Source organism: Eumetopias jubatus, unplaced genomic scaffold (genome assembly GCF_037043125.1).
Source record: "Eumetopias jubatus isolate StellerSeaLion01/CBP00866 unplaced genomic scaffold, mEumJub1_p1.0 scaffold_15, whole genome shotgun sequence".
NCBI classification, from domain to species: domain Eukaryota; kingdom Metazoa; phylum Chordata; class Mammalia; order Carnivora; family Otariidae; genus Eumetopias; species Eumetopias jubatus.
The window spans coordinates 26470011-26484647 of record NW_028274821.1 but is presented as its reverse complement, the minus strand read 5'-3'; the positions used below and the strand labels follow the sequence as shown (position 1 = coordinate 26484647).

The window sequence follows — 14637 nt, the reverse complement described above, 5'->3', positions numbered from 1 at the left end:
ACAGTACAGCTAACACCCTGTAGTCTTTTTCAAAAACAATTTTAAGAATTTTTTCTACCTATTTTCAGAATAGTTTATTCTAAATAGTATTCAAATAGTTTTTTCAAGTGCCAAAAAATTTCCATTGCATGAAACTTCTAGAATAATCTGAGAGAAATTGATTTTTTTTTGACAAAATGAATTTTTTGTATTAAGTCTCACTGCTTAGGAACATGGTGTATAGGTTTGTTTATTCATTTTTTATGCACTCACCTAAGTGTTTTAGTTTTCTTGTAAGTTCTGTTCATTTCTATTTACTTTTAAGTATTTTATGTATTTTTTTTTGGTTTCTCTTATGATAGAGATTATTGTTTTCAGGCTTGTTATTACTTATAATTAAGAAAGCTGTCAAGTTTCATATGTTCACTTGAAAATCAACTTCCTTACCAAACTTTACTAGTTTTCATAGTTTCTCAGTTAATACTGTGGATTTTCTTGGTAGGTCCCTAGAATTTTTCCTTATCCATAGTTATATTGTGTATCTTTCATTGTTTCATAACTTTTAGATATAACCATGAGAATGATTAAAGTAGAAAGGAGACACTGGGCATCCTTGTTTTATTTTGACTTTAATGTGAATTTTGCTAGTATTTACATTAAATACATTAGCTCTTCTGAGTACAGATTCTTTCTCATAGTAAAGAATTTCTATTTTTACTAAGTTTTAAAAATCAAAAGTATTTTATTTTTGCGTTTATTAATATGATGTGACCATATAATACTATGAGCTGTTAATGTGTTGTACTAATGTTCCTACTATCAAATCATCCTCGGGTTTCAGAAGTAAATTCACTTTGCCATGTGAATTAATATTTTAATATACATCTATTTTTGATTTGTTAGTATTTTTTTTAAAGGCTTTTTATATCACTGGTCATAAGTTAGGCAAGAGTTTCCTTTTTGGAAGGCTGTCTTCATCCAGTTTTGGAAGCAAGCTGATGCTAACTTGGAACACTTAAATAGAAAAGCTTTTATTTCCCCATCCTGTGTTCTGGAGAGTTTAAACAGCATTTACAGGTCTTCATGAAATTTGGAAAGAATGCACCTGTAGAACTATTTGATTGTGTGCCCCTTTTTGGGTGGGAGAAGGAGTATCTGGGTAACTTTTTCAGATATCTGTGACTTAGTTTCCTATTTCTTTTTTTTTTTTTTAGATTTTATTTATTTGAGAGAGAGAGGGAGAGAGAGTGTGTAAGCATGAGCAGGGGGGAGAGGCAGAGGGAAAGGGAGAAGCAGACTCCCCACTGAGCAGGGAGCCGGATGTGGGGCTAGATTCCAGGATGCCAGGATCATGACCTGAGCTGAAGGCAGACTGACCTGAGCCGAAGGCTTAACCACCTGAGCCACACAGGTGCTGCTAGTTTTCTAACTTATTGTGGCAATCTTGATAATTTATGTTTTCTTAAACACATGACATTTAGATTTTCAAAATTCACTAGAAATCATATAGATTTCTAGATGATATCTGCAGTATATGTGCTTGCTTGTTACTTTTGCTTATTTCCCTTTTGTGTGTGTGCTCAAAATATAATTTATTATTTTAAAAAACTAGCTCTTGGTTTTATTCATTATTTCCTTTAAAAGTTTTTTATTTATTAATTTTTCTCTTTTCCTCCCTGCAGTTTTTTTTTCTTTTTAACGTTCAGTTTGTTCACCTAAATTTATTTATTTTTTTAAGATTTTTTTTTAATTTATTTATTTGACAGACAGCGAGAGAGGGAATACAAGCAGGGGGGGGAGTGGGAGAGGGAGAAACAGGGCAGGCTTCCCGCAGAGCAGGGAGCCCGATGCAGGACTCCATCCCAGGACACTGGGATCATGACCTGAGCGGAAGGCAGATGCTTAATGACTGAGCCACCCAGGCGCCCCCACCTAAATTTATTTTTGTTTGATGACCAAGCGTTTGCTCTTGATTATAACTTATTTCTGTATCCCCTTCCCTTCTAGATTTTAATATTAAGACTCCTTGTTATTTTGTAGATTGCCTCTAATTGTATGTAGTGTTGGTACCCTTTTTGATACAAGAATCATTAGGAAAACATTTGTTATATTCCTAGTTGGTTAGATTATTTTGATTAAAATTTTTCTAATTACTTTCAAGTTTTAGTGCATTTTGTTCATATGTGTATAAAATTTATGATTTGGAATAACTTTATGGCTTAATATCTGGTCAGTTTTGTATTTCATGGGCACTTGGAAAATAATATATATTCTCTGCTGGCAACAACTTAATATACATTTTTAGTTTAGTGTTATAATTCCATTTTTCAGTTTTCTGTGTCCTTATTTATTTTTTATCTTCTCTTTCTGCCTAAGACTTAAAAAAATTGTCTTTCAGCTCTATTGTGTTTCTGTCAATTCCTCATTTACAAAAACATGTTTTTTTCTGCTGAAGCAGTATTATTTGGCACATAGTTTATAACTTTTCCATATTCCTTTTGTATGTACCGTTTAATGGTAATAATAGTCATACTCAGTATAGTTAGCCTTGAATTCTGTTTTTATATTGTTTTGGTTTGAATTTGCTTGATATATCTTTGCCTGTTGTTTCTTGTAAATAGAGGTTGACTTTGTTGTTTGACCCTTGTCTTTAACATGATTTTAACTTATTTAAAATTCTTTTTTAATAGACATGTTTGGTTTTTTTTAATGCTTCCTATTTTTGTGCTTTATTGTTTTATCTGTTATTCTTTAGGGGACTTCAAGGTGTAGTACAACACTTTTTTTAGCTGTGGAAATCCAAAATATGTATATAAAAAGAATAGAGCATGAAGCATATTGCATTGGATTTTTCTCAGTCCTGCTCCATCTGCCTTAAGTTTACTAGAGATTCCTCCCAAATTCTGACAAGAAGTGGTCTCTTATGAGTTCTTTTTATTTCCATGTATTTGTAAGTATTTAGGAAGTTGGTTATAGCTGTGAAATGAGCTTTTAGGTAGATGTAGTTTTTTAAGTGAACCTCTGTCATTAGTTTTGTTGTTAGTACAACATAAAGGAAATCTTGGTTTGTCTTAACCCCAATAGAAGAAGGAAGGGACTTAGTAAACTGGAATTCAACATTGTACAAAATTGCAACTAGCTATGTAATTAATGTTATTGTCATTAGATTCATTTTGACTTCACTTCAGGAATGGTACTGATGATAAAAAATATTTGCAGTGGAAACTTGTTCAGCCAGAAGAATTTGTTTAATTGCCATACATGATTGAAATCAGGAAATAATATTAATTAGTTTTAATTAATTCTTTTTCTTTTTTTGATTGGGACGTTCTGGTTCCGGGAGTATTTAAGTGTTGGGTTCTAGCAAATATGTCCAAAGATGTCTTACTCTTTGGTAATGCCCCCAAAAGGGGCAGAATTACTATTGCTTTTGTTTCTCAAATTGCCCTTTCCTTGGGAATTTTTTTAGGAGATTGGATTAAATACTTAGTTTTCTCACAGGTGAATGATCTTATTTGTGAATTTTGAGAATTTCTGTCACTATATAATGATGCTGTTATCTGTTGTAATCGGTTTCTCCCATTACTTGAAAGGGGTTTGTTCAAATTACCACTAGATGGCAGTCTTGCATTTTTAGTAACTTGGAGCTTTCATTTCTAGCTTCTTCCCTGGTGCTTTTGCACTCCATGTCTCTAGCTCCTCCCCACTACCCTTCCCTTTCCTTCCCTCCTTCCCCATAGCCATGTCTCCCAGATACATGAGCATTTTAAACCACTTTTTTAAGTAAATTGAACATGTGTGGAACCAGGCAGCAGAATAGAATTTTGGAGTCTAGTCTGTAGCATTCCCACCTACCCCATGTTACTTAATTCCATACTTGGAAGTTTAGCTGACCTATCTCTTGACTAAGGAAGCCTTCCTGACTCCTCAGGTTGGATTAGTACCCTTGATAAATGTTCCTTGTAATTTTTTCCTTTGGGGTGCTCATAACAGTTTTACGTTGTTTGTGTGTGTGGCTGATTAATCCCTTTCCGCCCTCCCCCACTTGTTTATAAATTCCACAGTAATCACGGACAGTGTCACTGTTGCTCACCTCTGTACTTACAGTATGGCATTTAATGGATGATTTGTTAAATGAATGAGGCAATGGATGAATGAACTATGAAGAAGATCCCATTAGGAATGTAAAATGAACATGCACAGAATAATACGTCAAGAAGATTCTAGTTTGGGGCACTTGGGTCACTCAGTCAGTTGAGTGGCCAACTCTTGATTTTGGCTCAGGTCATGATCTCAGGGTCCTGGGATTGAGCCCCGCATCAGCCTCCATGCTCAGCGGGGAGTCTACTTGAGGATTCTCTCTCCTTTCCTTCTGCCCCTCCCCCCACTCATGTATTCTTTCTCTTTTTCTAAAATAAACAAATCTTCAAAAAAAAGGAGATTCTAGTTCAATTTATGATCAACTTTTTCTGAATGTTTTGAAATAATTTCAAATTTATAAAAGTTGCACTCTTAATGCAGATGTTGAGGATTTGAAATGATGTCTCATTACCCTAGGATACTTTTAGTATATGTTCTACAAACAGTGGCATTTTTTTTTTCTCATTAAACTTTTGTTTTAATGGCTTTCAAAATTCTGTGACAGATTTTTGGTGAAGTTGTTTTCATTAAAAAGTACTGATTTTAGGGCGCCTGGGTGGCTCAGTCATTAAGCGACTGCCTTCGGCTCAGGTCATGATCCTGGAGTCCCGGGATCGAGTCCCGCCTCAGGCTCCCTGCTCAGTGGGGAGCCTGCTTCTCCCTCTGACCCTCCCCTCTTTCATGTGCTTTCTCTCTCTCTCACTCTTTCTCTCAAATAAATAAATAAAATCTTAAAAAAAAAAAGTACTGATTTTAAAACCTAATAACATATATCCCCCAACACCAGGAAATTATAACTGATATGTGAATCCTCTCTAATCCATAGGCCCCTCATTTGAGTTTCATCTGTTTTCTCAGTAATGTGCAAGAGGATTCAGCTCAAACCATGGGTATTTAGTTGTCAAGTGTCTAAAACTCTTTTAGTCAGGAACAGTTTTGCAGACTTTAACATTCATGACCTGACTTTTTTTTTTTTTTAAGATTTTATTTATTTATTTGACAGAGAGAGAGACAGCGAGAGCAAGAACACAAGCAGGGGGAGTGGGAGAGGGAGAAGCAGGCCTCCTACAGAGCAGGGAGCCCGATGCGGGGCTCGATCCCAGGACCCTGGGATCACGACCTGAGCCGAAGGCAGACGCTTAATGACTGAGCCATCCAGGTGCCCCATGATCTGACATTTTTGACAGTTATAGGACTCTTACTCTGTAGAGTGGTTCTCAGTTTGGAGTTGTTGTCTCATGTTCTCGTGATTCAATTCAAATTAGGTGTGTCTTTGGCAGGAATATTACAGAGGTGATGTACCCTGGTGAATACAGCATTTTGTTTGTCCCAATATTGATGATAATCATTTTATCACTTGATTAAGTTTGAGTCTGTCTGGCTTTTCCATTGTAAAGTTACCCTTTTTCTTTTTGGAATTAATAAGTATTTTAGGTGGAAGTACTTTGAAACTATGTAAATATCTTTTTCCTCATCAAACTTTTAACATGTGAGTATCAGTCCAGAATTGGTTTCTTGTTTTACTCACGGGTTGTAATTTATTTCTGTCATTATTTATTTTGATGCTCAAATTGCCCAAGGTTTGGCCAATGGAATCCCTTTCGTACTGGCTTCTGTGTCCTTTTGCTACATCCCTGTCATTCTGTGTGGGCCTCCTGGATTTTTGGCACATAGTGCTCAAAGCTCACCTTGCCTTTCCCTGCCTCAACCTGGTATCCATCATTTCTTGGAACAGCCCTGGTTTGTTTTAGTGGTGAATGGTATTTAAAAACCAAGGTCTGTGTGCACAATATGCACATTGTTATTGGACTTCTCAGTAGACAGAGCTGAGGACTGTGTGTACAAATATTTATACAGAAATTTTCGTTTGTAGTAGTTTCTCCGTATGTATGTATATATTTATGTTTGTGTGTGTGTATGTGTTTTGTGCACATATACACACATCCCCACACAATCTCCATGAGGTCACACTGATACCTTTAATTCCACAGACTCTATTCTGTTTTTTCCCCTATATTTACAGTGTCCTCCAACATGAAGAATCTGGGCTTCCATTATCCTTAATATATTTGCTTAGTGATCAGTTCAAGTGTATGTTAAAATCCTTCTGATGCCTTTTTGGGCAGGTGACCTCCTCACCTCATTCAGGGTCTGACACCCAAGTCAGTCTTTCTTCCCACCCCCCCCCTTGCAAGTGTGGCCTCCCTGTTTGTTTGTGTTCATTTTGTTTTTAATTTCTAGTTTTATTACGTGGCAAGCAGTTTTGTTTGTAGTGCTTCTCTTTTATGGAACTTCTGACATTTCCTTTTCATCTACTTTATAATCAGTTTTTGTGACTATTTCACATGCTCTTAGGTATTTTATATATAGTCTGTGTTATCAGGCTGTTGTGTTCAACATTTGTATATAAGATTTGCCTTATTGATTATGTTCTTTAAATCTTCTCTATACATATTTTCATTTTTGTTCATTTGGTCTGTCATGTACTGAGAGTGATGTGTCCGTCTGCTGTCAATGGTATGTTTCTCTCTTCTGTATCTCTTATAGTTTCCTCTTTACTTAGGAGGTTGGTCTTACCCTGGTGCATAGGTACTGGGTATTATTATACTTCACTGTGAATGGTCACTTTATAAAGTTCCTTCTTTGTCTCATTTAATATTTTTTGGCCTGTAATCTACTTTGATCTCAGTATTTTGACCCCTGTTTTGTTTCTATTTGCCTAGTGTGTCTTTGCCCATTTTTATACTTACACGTAATTTAAAAAATTTGGTATATTCTGTCTTCTAGTAATGCTAAAAACCTGGGTTATGTGTGGTTTTATTGGTGCTACTTGTTCAGTTTATTTATCTACTTTTTGGTGGTGACGATGTGTGTAGAGATTCAGGTTCAAGTGGCTACCGTTATCCTCCAGACCAACAATATGATCTTCCTATTTTTAGTATAAATCTCTGCTGTCATACTAGTCATATTAGAAGCATGTATTTTTTCTCTGTAGAGTCACTGAGTCCAGACAATATATGCAGGTTGTGATAGGTGCCTTTAGGTTATTCGAGCTCCATTTTAAACTTTACTTGTCTCCCTTCTCTGTTAAATGAGGGTAATAGCTTCAACTTGAAAATTTCATGAATCTGTGATTCATAGTACATTTGATGATTAGGGCCTAAAACACCTTGTCTTTTTTTGTGTCTGTACTGTTATTGAGCCTCTACTCCATACAACTTTGGCCTTTACTTAGCTATTATTAGAAGCCAATGCCATTGGATGTTGGCTTCATTGTGTCAATTTAATATTTTGATTGTCTGTATTCAAGTGATAAGATTGACCATTCTTAGCATATTTTTGTTATGCATGTTAAAGGTTTATCCTGTGGCTAATGACAACAATTATAGCCAAAATGTCAGGTTGAATAGATTGTTTATTCAGTCTGAGTTACCTCATTTGATTGATTCTTACTAGGGCTACCTCTTTGGTTCAAATGGTTTTTATTATAGTCAGAATTTTCAAGTATCATTCCTTCCACTGTGACTGGAATTAACTGTCATTTAAAAAGGACTATAATACCTTGTCTTTTATAAAATTAGAACACTTAAGATAAGTCTAATATGCCCTGACTTCAGCTGGAACCTTACTTATACTTAGCTATTATTATGCATTTTATTTGTCTGGAGGAGTTTGAAGTTTCAGATTGATATGGCTCTATGAATCCTAGAAAGGAATAAGGAAGATAGGAATCCGTTATATGTACCAGTGAAGTACTTGAATTTCAGGTATAAAGAGAGAATCTTAACATACTTCCACTTTAAAAGAACTGGTTACTTAAATAATGATAATAGTAAGAGCAGCTAACATTTATTGAATATTTACCATGTGCCAGGCCTTGTTCTAAGTGCTAACACATGTGACACTCTTCGTCCATTAAACAGAATCCATTTTACAGAAGAGAAAAAGGGGGCATCAGTGGTTTAGTAATCTGCCCAGGATCATGCATCTGGTTGGTGATGAAGTTGAAATTCAGACCCAGGTAGTCTGGTTGCAGATTGTATGCTCTTAATCACTGTGTTGTTCTGCATGTGAAAAAATGAGATTGGTGTTGGACTTCTCACCTGTGGCGCACTGGAAGCTAGAGGACAACCAAATGTCTTTTGCGAAATCTGTCATTTGTTTGTCGCTGCCAACAAACTGTATCTTTGTGTATGTAGAATTCAGAAAATATGTTACCCCTGAACCCTCTGTGAGAAAAGTAAATGAGGAAAACATCTCAAGATAGAACACTTGGAATTTATAAAATGTGTTAAAAGTAAAAATGTTCTAAGGGGGGTGACATGGGAGAAGCGAAAGTTAACTTACCTTGGTGGGATTGCTTAATTATTGATACAGTATCAGAGAAATACCAGTTAATCATCACTATGAGGATGGGAAGTGGGATTGATAAACACAATAGAAAGCTTCCAAATAATGGAAAAAGAAAAAGAAAATGTGGAGAAATGCAGCCAGGCCAGTAATAGTAAGAAGATAGAGAAGAAGAAAAAAACATCAAATAGTAGAAAGAAAATGAGATGAAATGTATATCTGTCATCACTAACTACGAGCTGAAGTGTCCTCAGAAATCAAATATTGAAAGTTATACAGGGGCACCTGGGTGGCTCAGTTGATTAAGCATCTGCTTTTGGCTCAGGTCATCCCAGGGTCCTGGGATTGAGTCCTGCTGTCCGCTCGTTGCTCAGCAGGGGTGCTACTTCTCCCTCTGCCTGCAGCTTCCCCTGCTTGTGCTCTCTCTCTGACAAATAAATAAATAGAATCTTAAAAAAAAAAAAAAGTTACGGGCACCTGGGTGGCTCAGTCGTTGAGCGTCTGCCTTCGGCTCAGGTCATGGTCCCAGGGTCCTGGGATTGAGCCCCACATTGGGCTCCCTGCTCCGCGGGAAGCCTGCTTCTCCCTCTCCCACTCCCCCTGCTTGTGTTCCCTCTCTCGCTGTGTCTGTCTCTGTCAAATAAATAAATAAAATCTAAAAAAAAAAAAAAAGTTATACAATAGGAGGGAGGGCAGTGTTAATTAAATGACAAAGAAAAGTTGAGTGATTAGGCAGAGATAAACTAGCCAAATGCAAATAAAATACAGCAAAATGTTTATATTATTGCCAGAAGTAGAACTGCTGGATCATATGGTATTTCCCTTCTTAATTTTTTGAAGAACCTCCATGCATGTTGTCCATAGTGGCAGCGCCAATTTACATTCCCATCCAGACAAAGAAAAATTCAGGTTTAAAAGCACCAAATAGATACTGTGTATTTACTAGTTGCAGTTCTTGAAGATGTATAGTAATCACAAACATTTTTTTAAGAGATTTTATTTATTTATTAGAGCACGTGCAGGAGCGGGGGAAGGGGCAGAGGGAGAAGCAGGCTCCCCACTGAGCAGGGAGCCTGATGTGGGACTTGATCCCAGGACCCTGGGATCATGACCTGAGCCAAAGGCAGAAGCTTAACTGACTGAGCAACCCAGGTGCCCCAATCACAAACATTTTTTAAATTGAGGTTACTGACGTAAAACCTTATGTTAGTTTCAGTGTATAACATTATGCTTCAATATTTGTATATATTTGAAATGATCCCCGCAAGAAGTCTAGTTAACATCTGTTGCCACACAGTTACAAAGTTTTTTTCTTGTGATAAGAACTTTGAAGATCTACTGTTTTAGCAACTTTCAGATGTGTAATAATAGTATTATATATTAACTGTAGTCATCATGCTGTATATTACATTCCCCAGCCTTATTTTATAATTCACAGTTTGTGTCTTTTGACCACTTTCATCCATTTTGCCCACCTCTGTTTCTACTTCCTCCCTGACTTACCAATCTGTTCTTTCTATGAGATTTTTTTTTTTAGGTTCTACACATGAGATCGTATGGTATTTTTCTTTCTCTGACTTATTTCACTCAGCATAATGCCCTCAAGGTCCATTCATGTTGTTGCAGATGGCAAGATTTGCTTCTTTTTTATGGCTGTCCATATTTTAATCAGATTGTTTTTTTCTATTGAGTTGTATGAGTTCTTTAGATATTTTAGATATTAACCCCTTATCGAATACATGATTTGCAAATATTTTCTCCCAACTGGTAGGTTACCTTTTCATTTTGTCTATGGTTTCCTTTGCTGTGTAGAACACAGACCTTTATATGATACAACAGCAACCATAACCACAAAGCATCCATATAGATCAAACAAAAGCTCCAAGAAATGCAACTTAATTAGAAGACAGCTATTGTAAGAATTTAAAATACCCTTTCATAATTTAACATATCAAGAAGAGAAGACATAAACGATACAGAAAATTTGAATAATATAGTCAACAAGCTTGACTTTTGGATTCATTAGGATTCTGTTTTGAGAATATATTTGAAGATGTGTTCCAGCTGACTGGGAGTGAGATGTAAGGTCTGAGATGGGAGGAATGGTGGAACTAACCTGGGATTCCAGTGAGGACAGGATGAAAGCCGAGGAGCATTTCTAGAAAGCAACTCATCCAAATTAGAATGGGAAGTTAGTGGGATCCTGAAATTATGCCTTAAAAAAATTTGAAATGGTCCCAAGAAATGGTATGATATAATATGATTATGAAACTGAGAAATGTTAGGGACATGGGGCAGAAGTCCTAAGTATCTTCTCCCATGGAAGGATAAAACAGAAGAATTGTAAAAAAGTCACGCTACAAATGTGAATGAAACAAAATGTCACATGAGTTGGAGTATTTGATAAAGTGTGTGAAAGAATCCATTTGAACTTCACCCTGGAAATACTTTATTTGGGGGGGGGGCTGGCATGCAGTGAACTATACTTACAGAATCAGAATATAAGTACTGTTGTTTTTCACATTTTACATTCTGCTTTAGAGAGTGCAAGAGGGAGTGCAAGAAGGTATCTTCCTTATGTTCATGAAACATTTAAAACTTGGTATATTTTGTTACAGGCACAACTTATTGGTGATTTAAAAAACTCAGATTTTACAGATTTCATTGTAATTCAGAGTATTAGTGGAAATCAACTGGACACAAAAACTGGGTACTTGGAAATATAAAGTTCTTCCTAAAATAAAAAATCTGAAAATTTAAAATTGGTGTTTCAAATCACTGGAACCTTGCTGTGTGTGGCACGGTTGTGTGGCTATTTAAATTTAAGTTAATTTAAAGTTAAAAATTCTGTTATTTTAGTGGCACTGGGCCCATCTCCTGTTCTTAATAGCTACACGTTGCTGCCACCTTGGAGATTGTAGATACAGAACATCTCCATTCTGGTAGAGTTCAACTGGACAGTTCTGATGTAGGAAGTACTTCAAAAGAGGACACTTTATAGACTTACGGGACATAACTAAACTGGTAGCTAGAGGGAAATTGAAAGCCTTTAATAACTTGCATTATTTAAAATAAAAAAGACTGAAAGTAAGTGAACTAAGTACTCAAGACAGTAGAAAAACAAGAAAATAAACCAAAAGGAAGAGAATGAATTTTTAAAAATGCTGAATATAATGGTAGAAATAAAACAAAACATGCCAGAATTGATTAATAAAAAATAGAGATTCTGAACAGACTATAACTTTTTTTTTAAAGATTTTATTTATTTATTTGAGAGAGGGAGAGAATGAGAGAGAAAAAGCACATGAGAGTGGGGAGGGTCAGAGGGAGAAACAGACTCCCCGCTGAGCAGGGAGCCCGGTACGGGACTCGATCCAAGGACTCCAGGATCATGACCTGAGCCGAAGACAGTCGCTTAACCGACTCAGCCACCCAGGCGCCCCAGACTATAACTTTTGAAAAGGAAAATAAAAATGTATTTGGGGTGCCTGGGTGGCTCAGTCGGTTAAGTATCTGCCTTCGGCTCATGTCATGATCTCAGGTTGCTGGGATCAGGCCCTGCATCTGGCTCCCTGCTCAGCGGGCAGTCTGCTTCTCTCTCTCCCTCTGCTCCTCCTCCCAGTGCTTATGCTCTTCTCTCTCTCTCTCTCAAATAAATAAATAAAATCTTTAAAAAATGTATTTATTAGTCACCTTATTTAGATGGCATTTCAGCTGAATTATATTTTTTTAAGAGATAGGCTATACTTTTATTTATTCCAATAAATAATGGGTAGTTTCTCAGTATATTTTTCTGAAGCTAGTGTAATCTTATACCAAAACTTGGCAAAGGTAATTTTTTTAAAAAGGGCCAATTTTTAGTTGCAGAAACTCTAAATGAGATTTTAGCTAATATAATTATATACGAGTGAAAGAATAGCATTTTTTTGGAATGCAAGGATAGTTCACAGTAGGAAACCTATCACCATAATTTACTGCGTCAACAGATTAAAGGAGAAAAGCCGTGTGATTCTATTAGTGAATGCTGACGATAAAATAATTAAAATACTTAAGTGCAATAAGAATTATGAAAAAAACTACTCTAGTTATGGGAGTAATCATAGCACCTGTCACAGAGGGTTGTTGTGAGGATTTAATGAATTAACATGCGTAAAAATACTAAGAGCAGTGTCTGGCACATAGAAATTATTCAGCGTTAGCTCTTTTTATTAAAAAAGATACAGTTGATATGCAAAAAAGTTGGCAAATGTTGCATTGAATGGCAAAACATTTTGATTAAAATGTAAAACAAGACAGAGTTGTTGGTCTTCTTACCACTGTATTTGGAATCACTTTTGAGGTTGTTTGATTTCTCTAATACAATAAAAGTAGAAAATGAAATAACTGATATAAACACTGAAAGAGGAGGTGAAATACTTTGAATTACAGATTATATGATTTTCATATGTAGAAAATCCAAGAGACTACTAAAGACTAATAAAAATACTCAGAGCTAAATTTAACAAAATGGTTCTGTAGCAAGAAAATGAAGAAAATGATTCTATCTTTAGGAAAGTCAAATTAGATCTCAATAAAAATTGTCAACATTTCTAAAATTAACATAGGAATTTCATTAATTCCAGTTAGAATCGAGTGTACTATTTTATGAAATTGGATAAGATAATATTAAAGTTCATTTGTAGAGTATATTTCTGAAACTGCCTAACAAAATGCGCTATATATTTAATCCTATTTTTGTTAATAGTCTCTCCACCTCCTCCCCACTATAAGCACATATTTGTATGGAGAAGTTTAAAAAGAAAACAATCTTGACATTTTCATGACATTTTCCTCCTTAACCTCAGTGTAGATGGGAATCCATGGAGAGTTAGAAGTGTGATTATATACTATTTCTTTATATATTTTTTGACTCTCACTTGTTCCAAGGAGTACATTTTACTTATTATTTTTATTTGATCTCATATAGAGATCAGTTAATAAAGTTTAATAGCTTTTCACTCATTAGAGTTGTAATCCCATTTTAGGTAAACTGGGATTAAAAACGTATCATTGATCGACTTAGAGGAGATTTTAAAGAAATATCTCATATTTTTTTATACATACTAAAAACTGAAATGTATTTTCTTTTAGCTTTCCTGAACATTTGATGCTTTCTATAATGGCATGACTAATTTGTAACTCAGAAACTCTGAAACGATTTTTTCCCCCTATTTTTCCTATCTCTCTGTCAAAGGTATGCAACCACTCATGTATTCGGTTCAGGAAGCATTAAACGCCAGACCATGGTGGATTCGTGTGGGAACCGACATTTGTTACTATAAGTAAGTATTCTAAGAATAATAGGACATCAGCTGACAGAAGGAGATCTTAACTTCATTCTGTTTAAATTTGAAGATTAGAAAGTGGAGTCATTATTGCATTATTTGAACTGTGGTGATATGCTTTACTGTTACCTCTAGCAGAGTCCTTTAAAATTTGAGATTTAGGGCGCCTGGGTGGCTCAGTTGGTTAAGCAACTGCCTTCGGCTCAGGTCATGATCCTGGGGTCCTGGGATCGAGTCCCACATCAGGCTCCCTGCTCAGCGGGGGGTCTGCTTCTCCCTCTGACCCTCTTCCCTCTCGTGCTCTCTGGCTCTCATTCTCTCTCTCAAATAAATAAATAAAATCTTAAAAAAAATAAAATAAAATTTGAGATTTATTGAGGTGGTATATTTAGTGGAAACAAAATGTGTCTTAAAGACAGACTTAGTCCAAATCTTATCTTCACCACTTAGATAGCTATGTGTCCTCAACTTTTTTAGCTTTAAGGCTCTGGAAACTTCATTAAATAAAACTAAAGTTGGGAATTCTAGGAAATAATGTGCCTTTTTGTTTTGATGATATTAAGTACAGTTCTTATCTTTTCTCTTTTGCATGCAAATATTTACTTGATTTGAATTTCCACGATATTTTACGTGGAGATATATTCCAAAGTTACATTATAGCAGCCTATACAGTTCACCGTGACCTCAAATAGGCCATCTACTTATCAGTCAGAAATAAGTGCTTGCAATCATTTATTGCTTCTTTGGAATGATTGGATTATTCTTTAGCCTCACATCTAAGTAATCTGGGATTATCATATACCTTGCTTCCTGTTTTTACTGTTTCTGCATGTAATATGTTTCT

At 35.6% G+C, this 14637-nt stretch overlaps 1 protein-coding gene across 2 annotated transcripts in view; it reads left to right on the top strand.

Annotated features, from left to right (window-relative positions):
- AGTPBP1 (ATP/GTP binding carboxypeptidase 1) overlaps nucleotides 1–14637 on the top strand; it is a 158104-nt gene that overhangs the window by 112090 nt on the left and 31377 nt on the right. For both annotated transcript variants that reach the window (XM_028122253.2, XM_028122254.2), the window contains exon 18: nucleotides 13703–13790. In XM_028122253.2, coding sequence (XP_027978054.1) covers nucleotides 13703–13790 — 88 coding nt within the window. The remainder of the gene's footprint in view (nucleotides 1–13702; nucleotides 13791–14637) is intronic.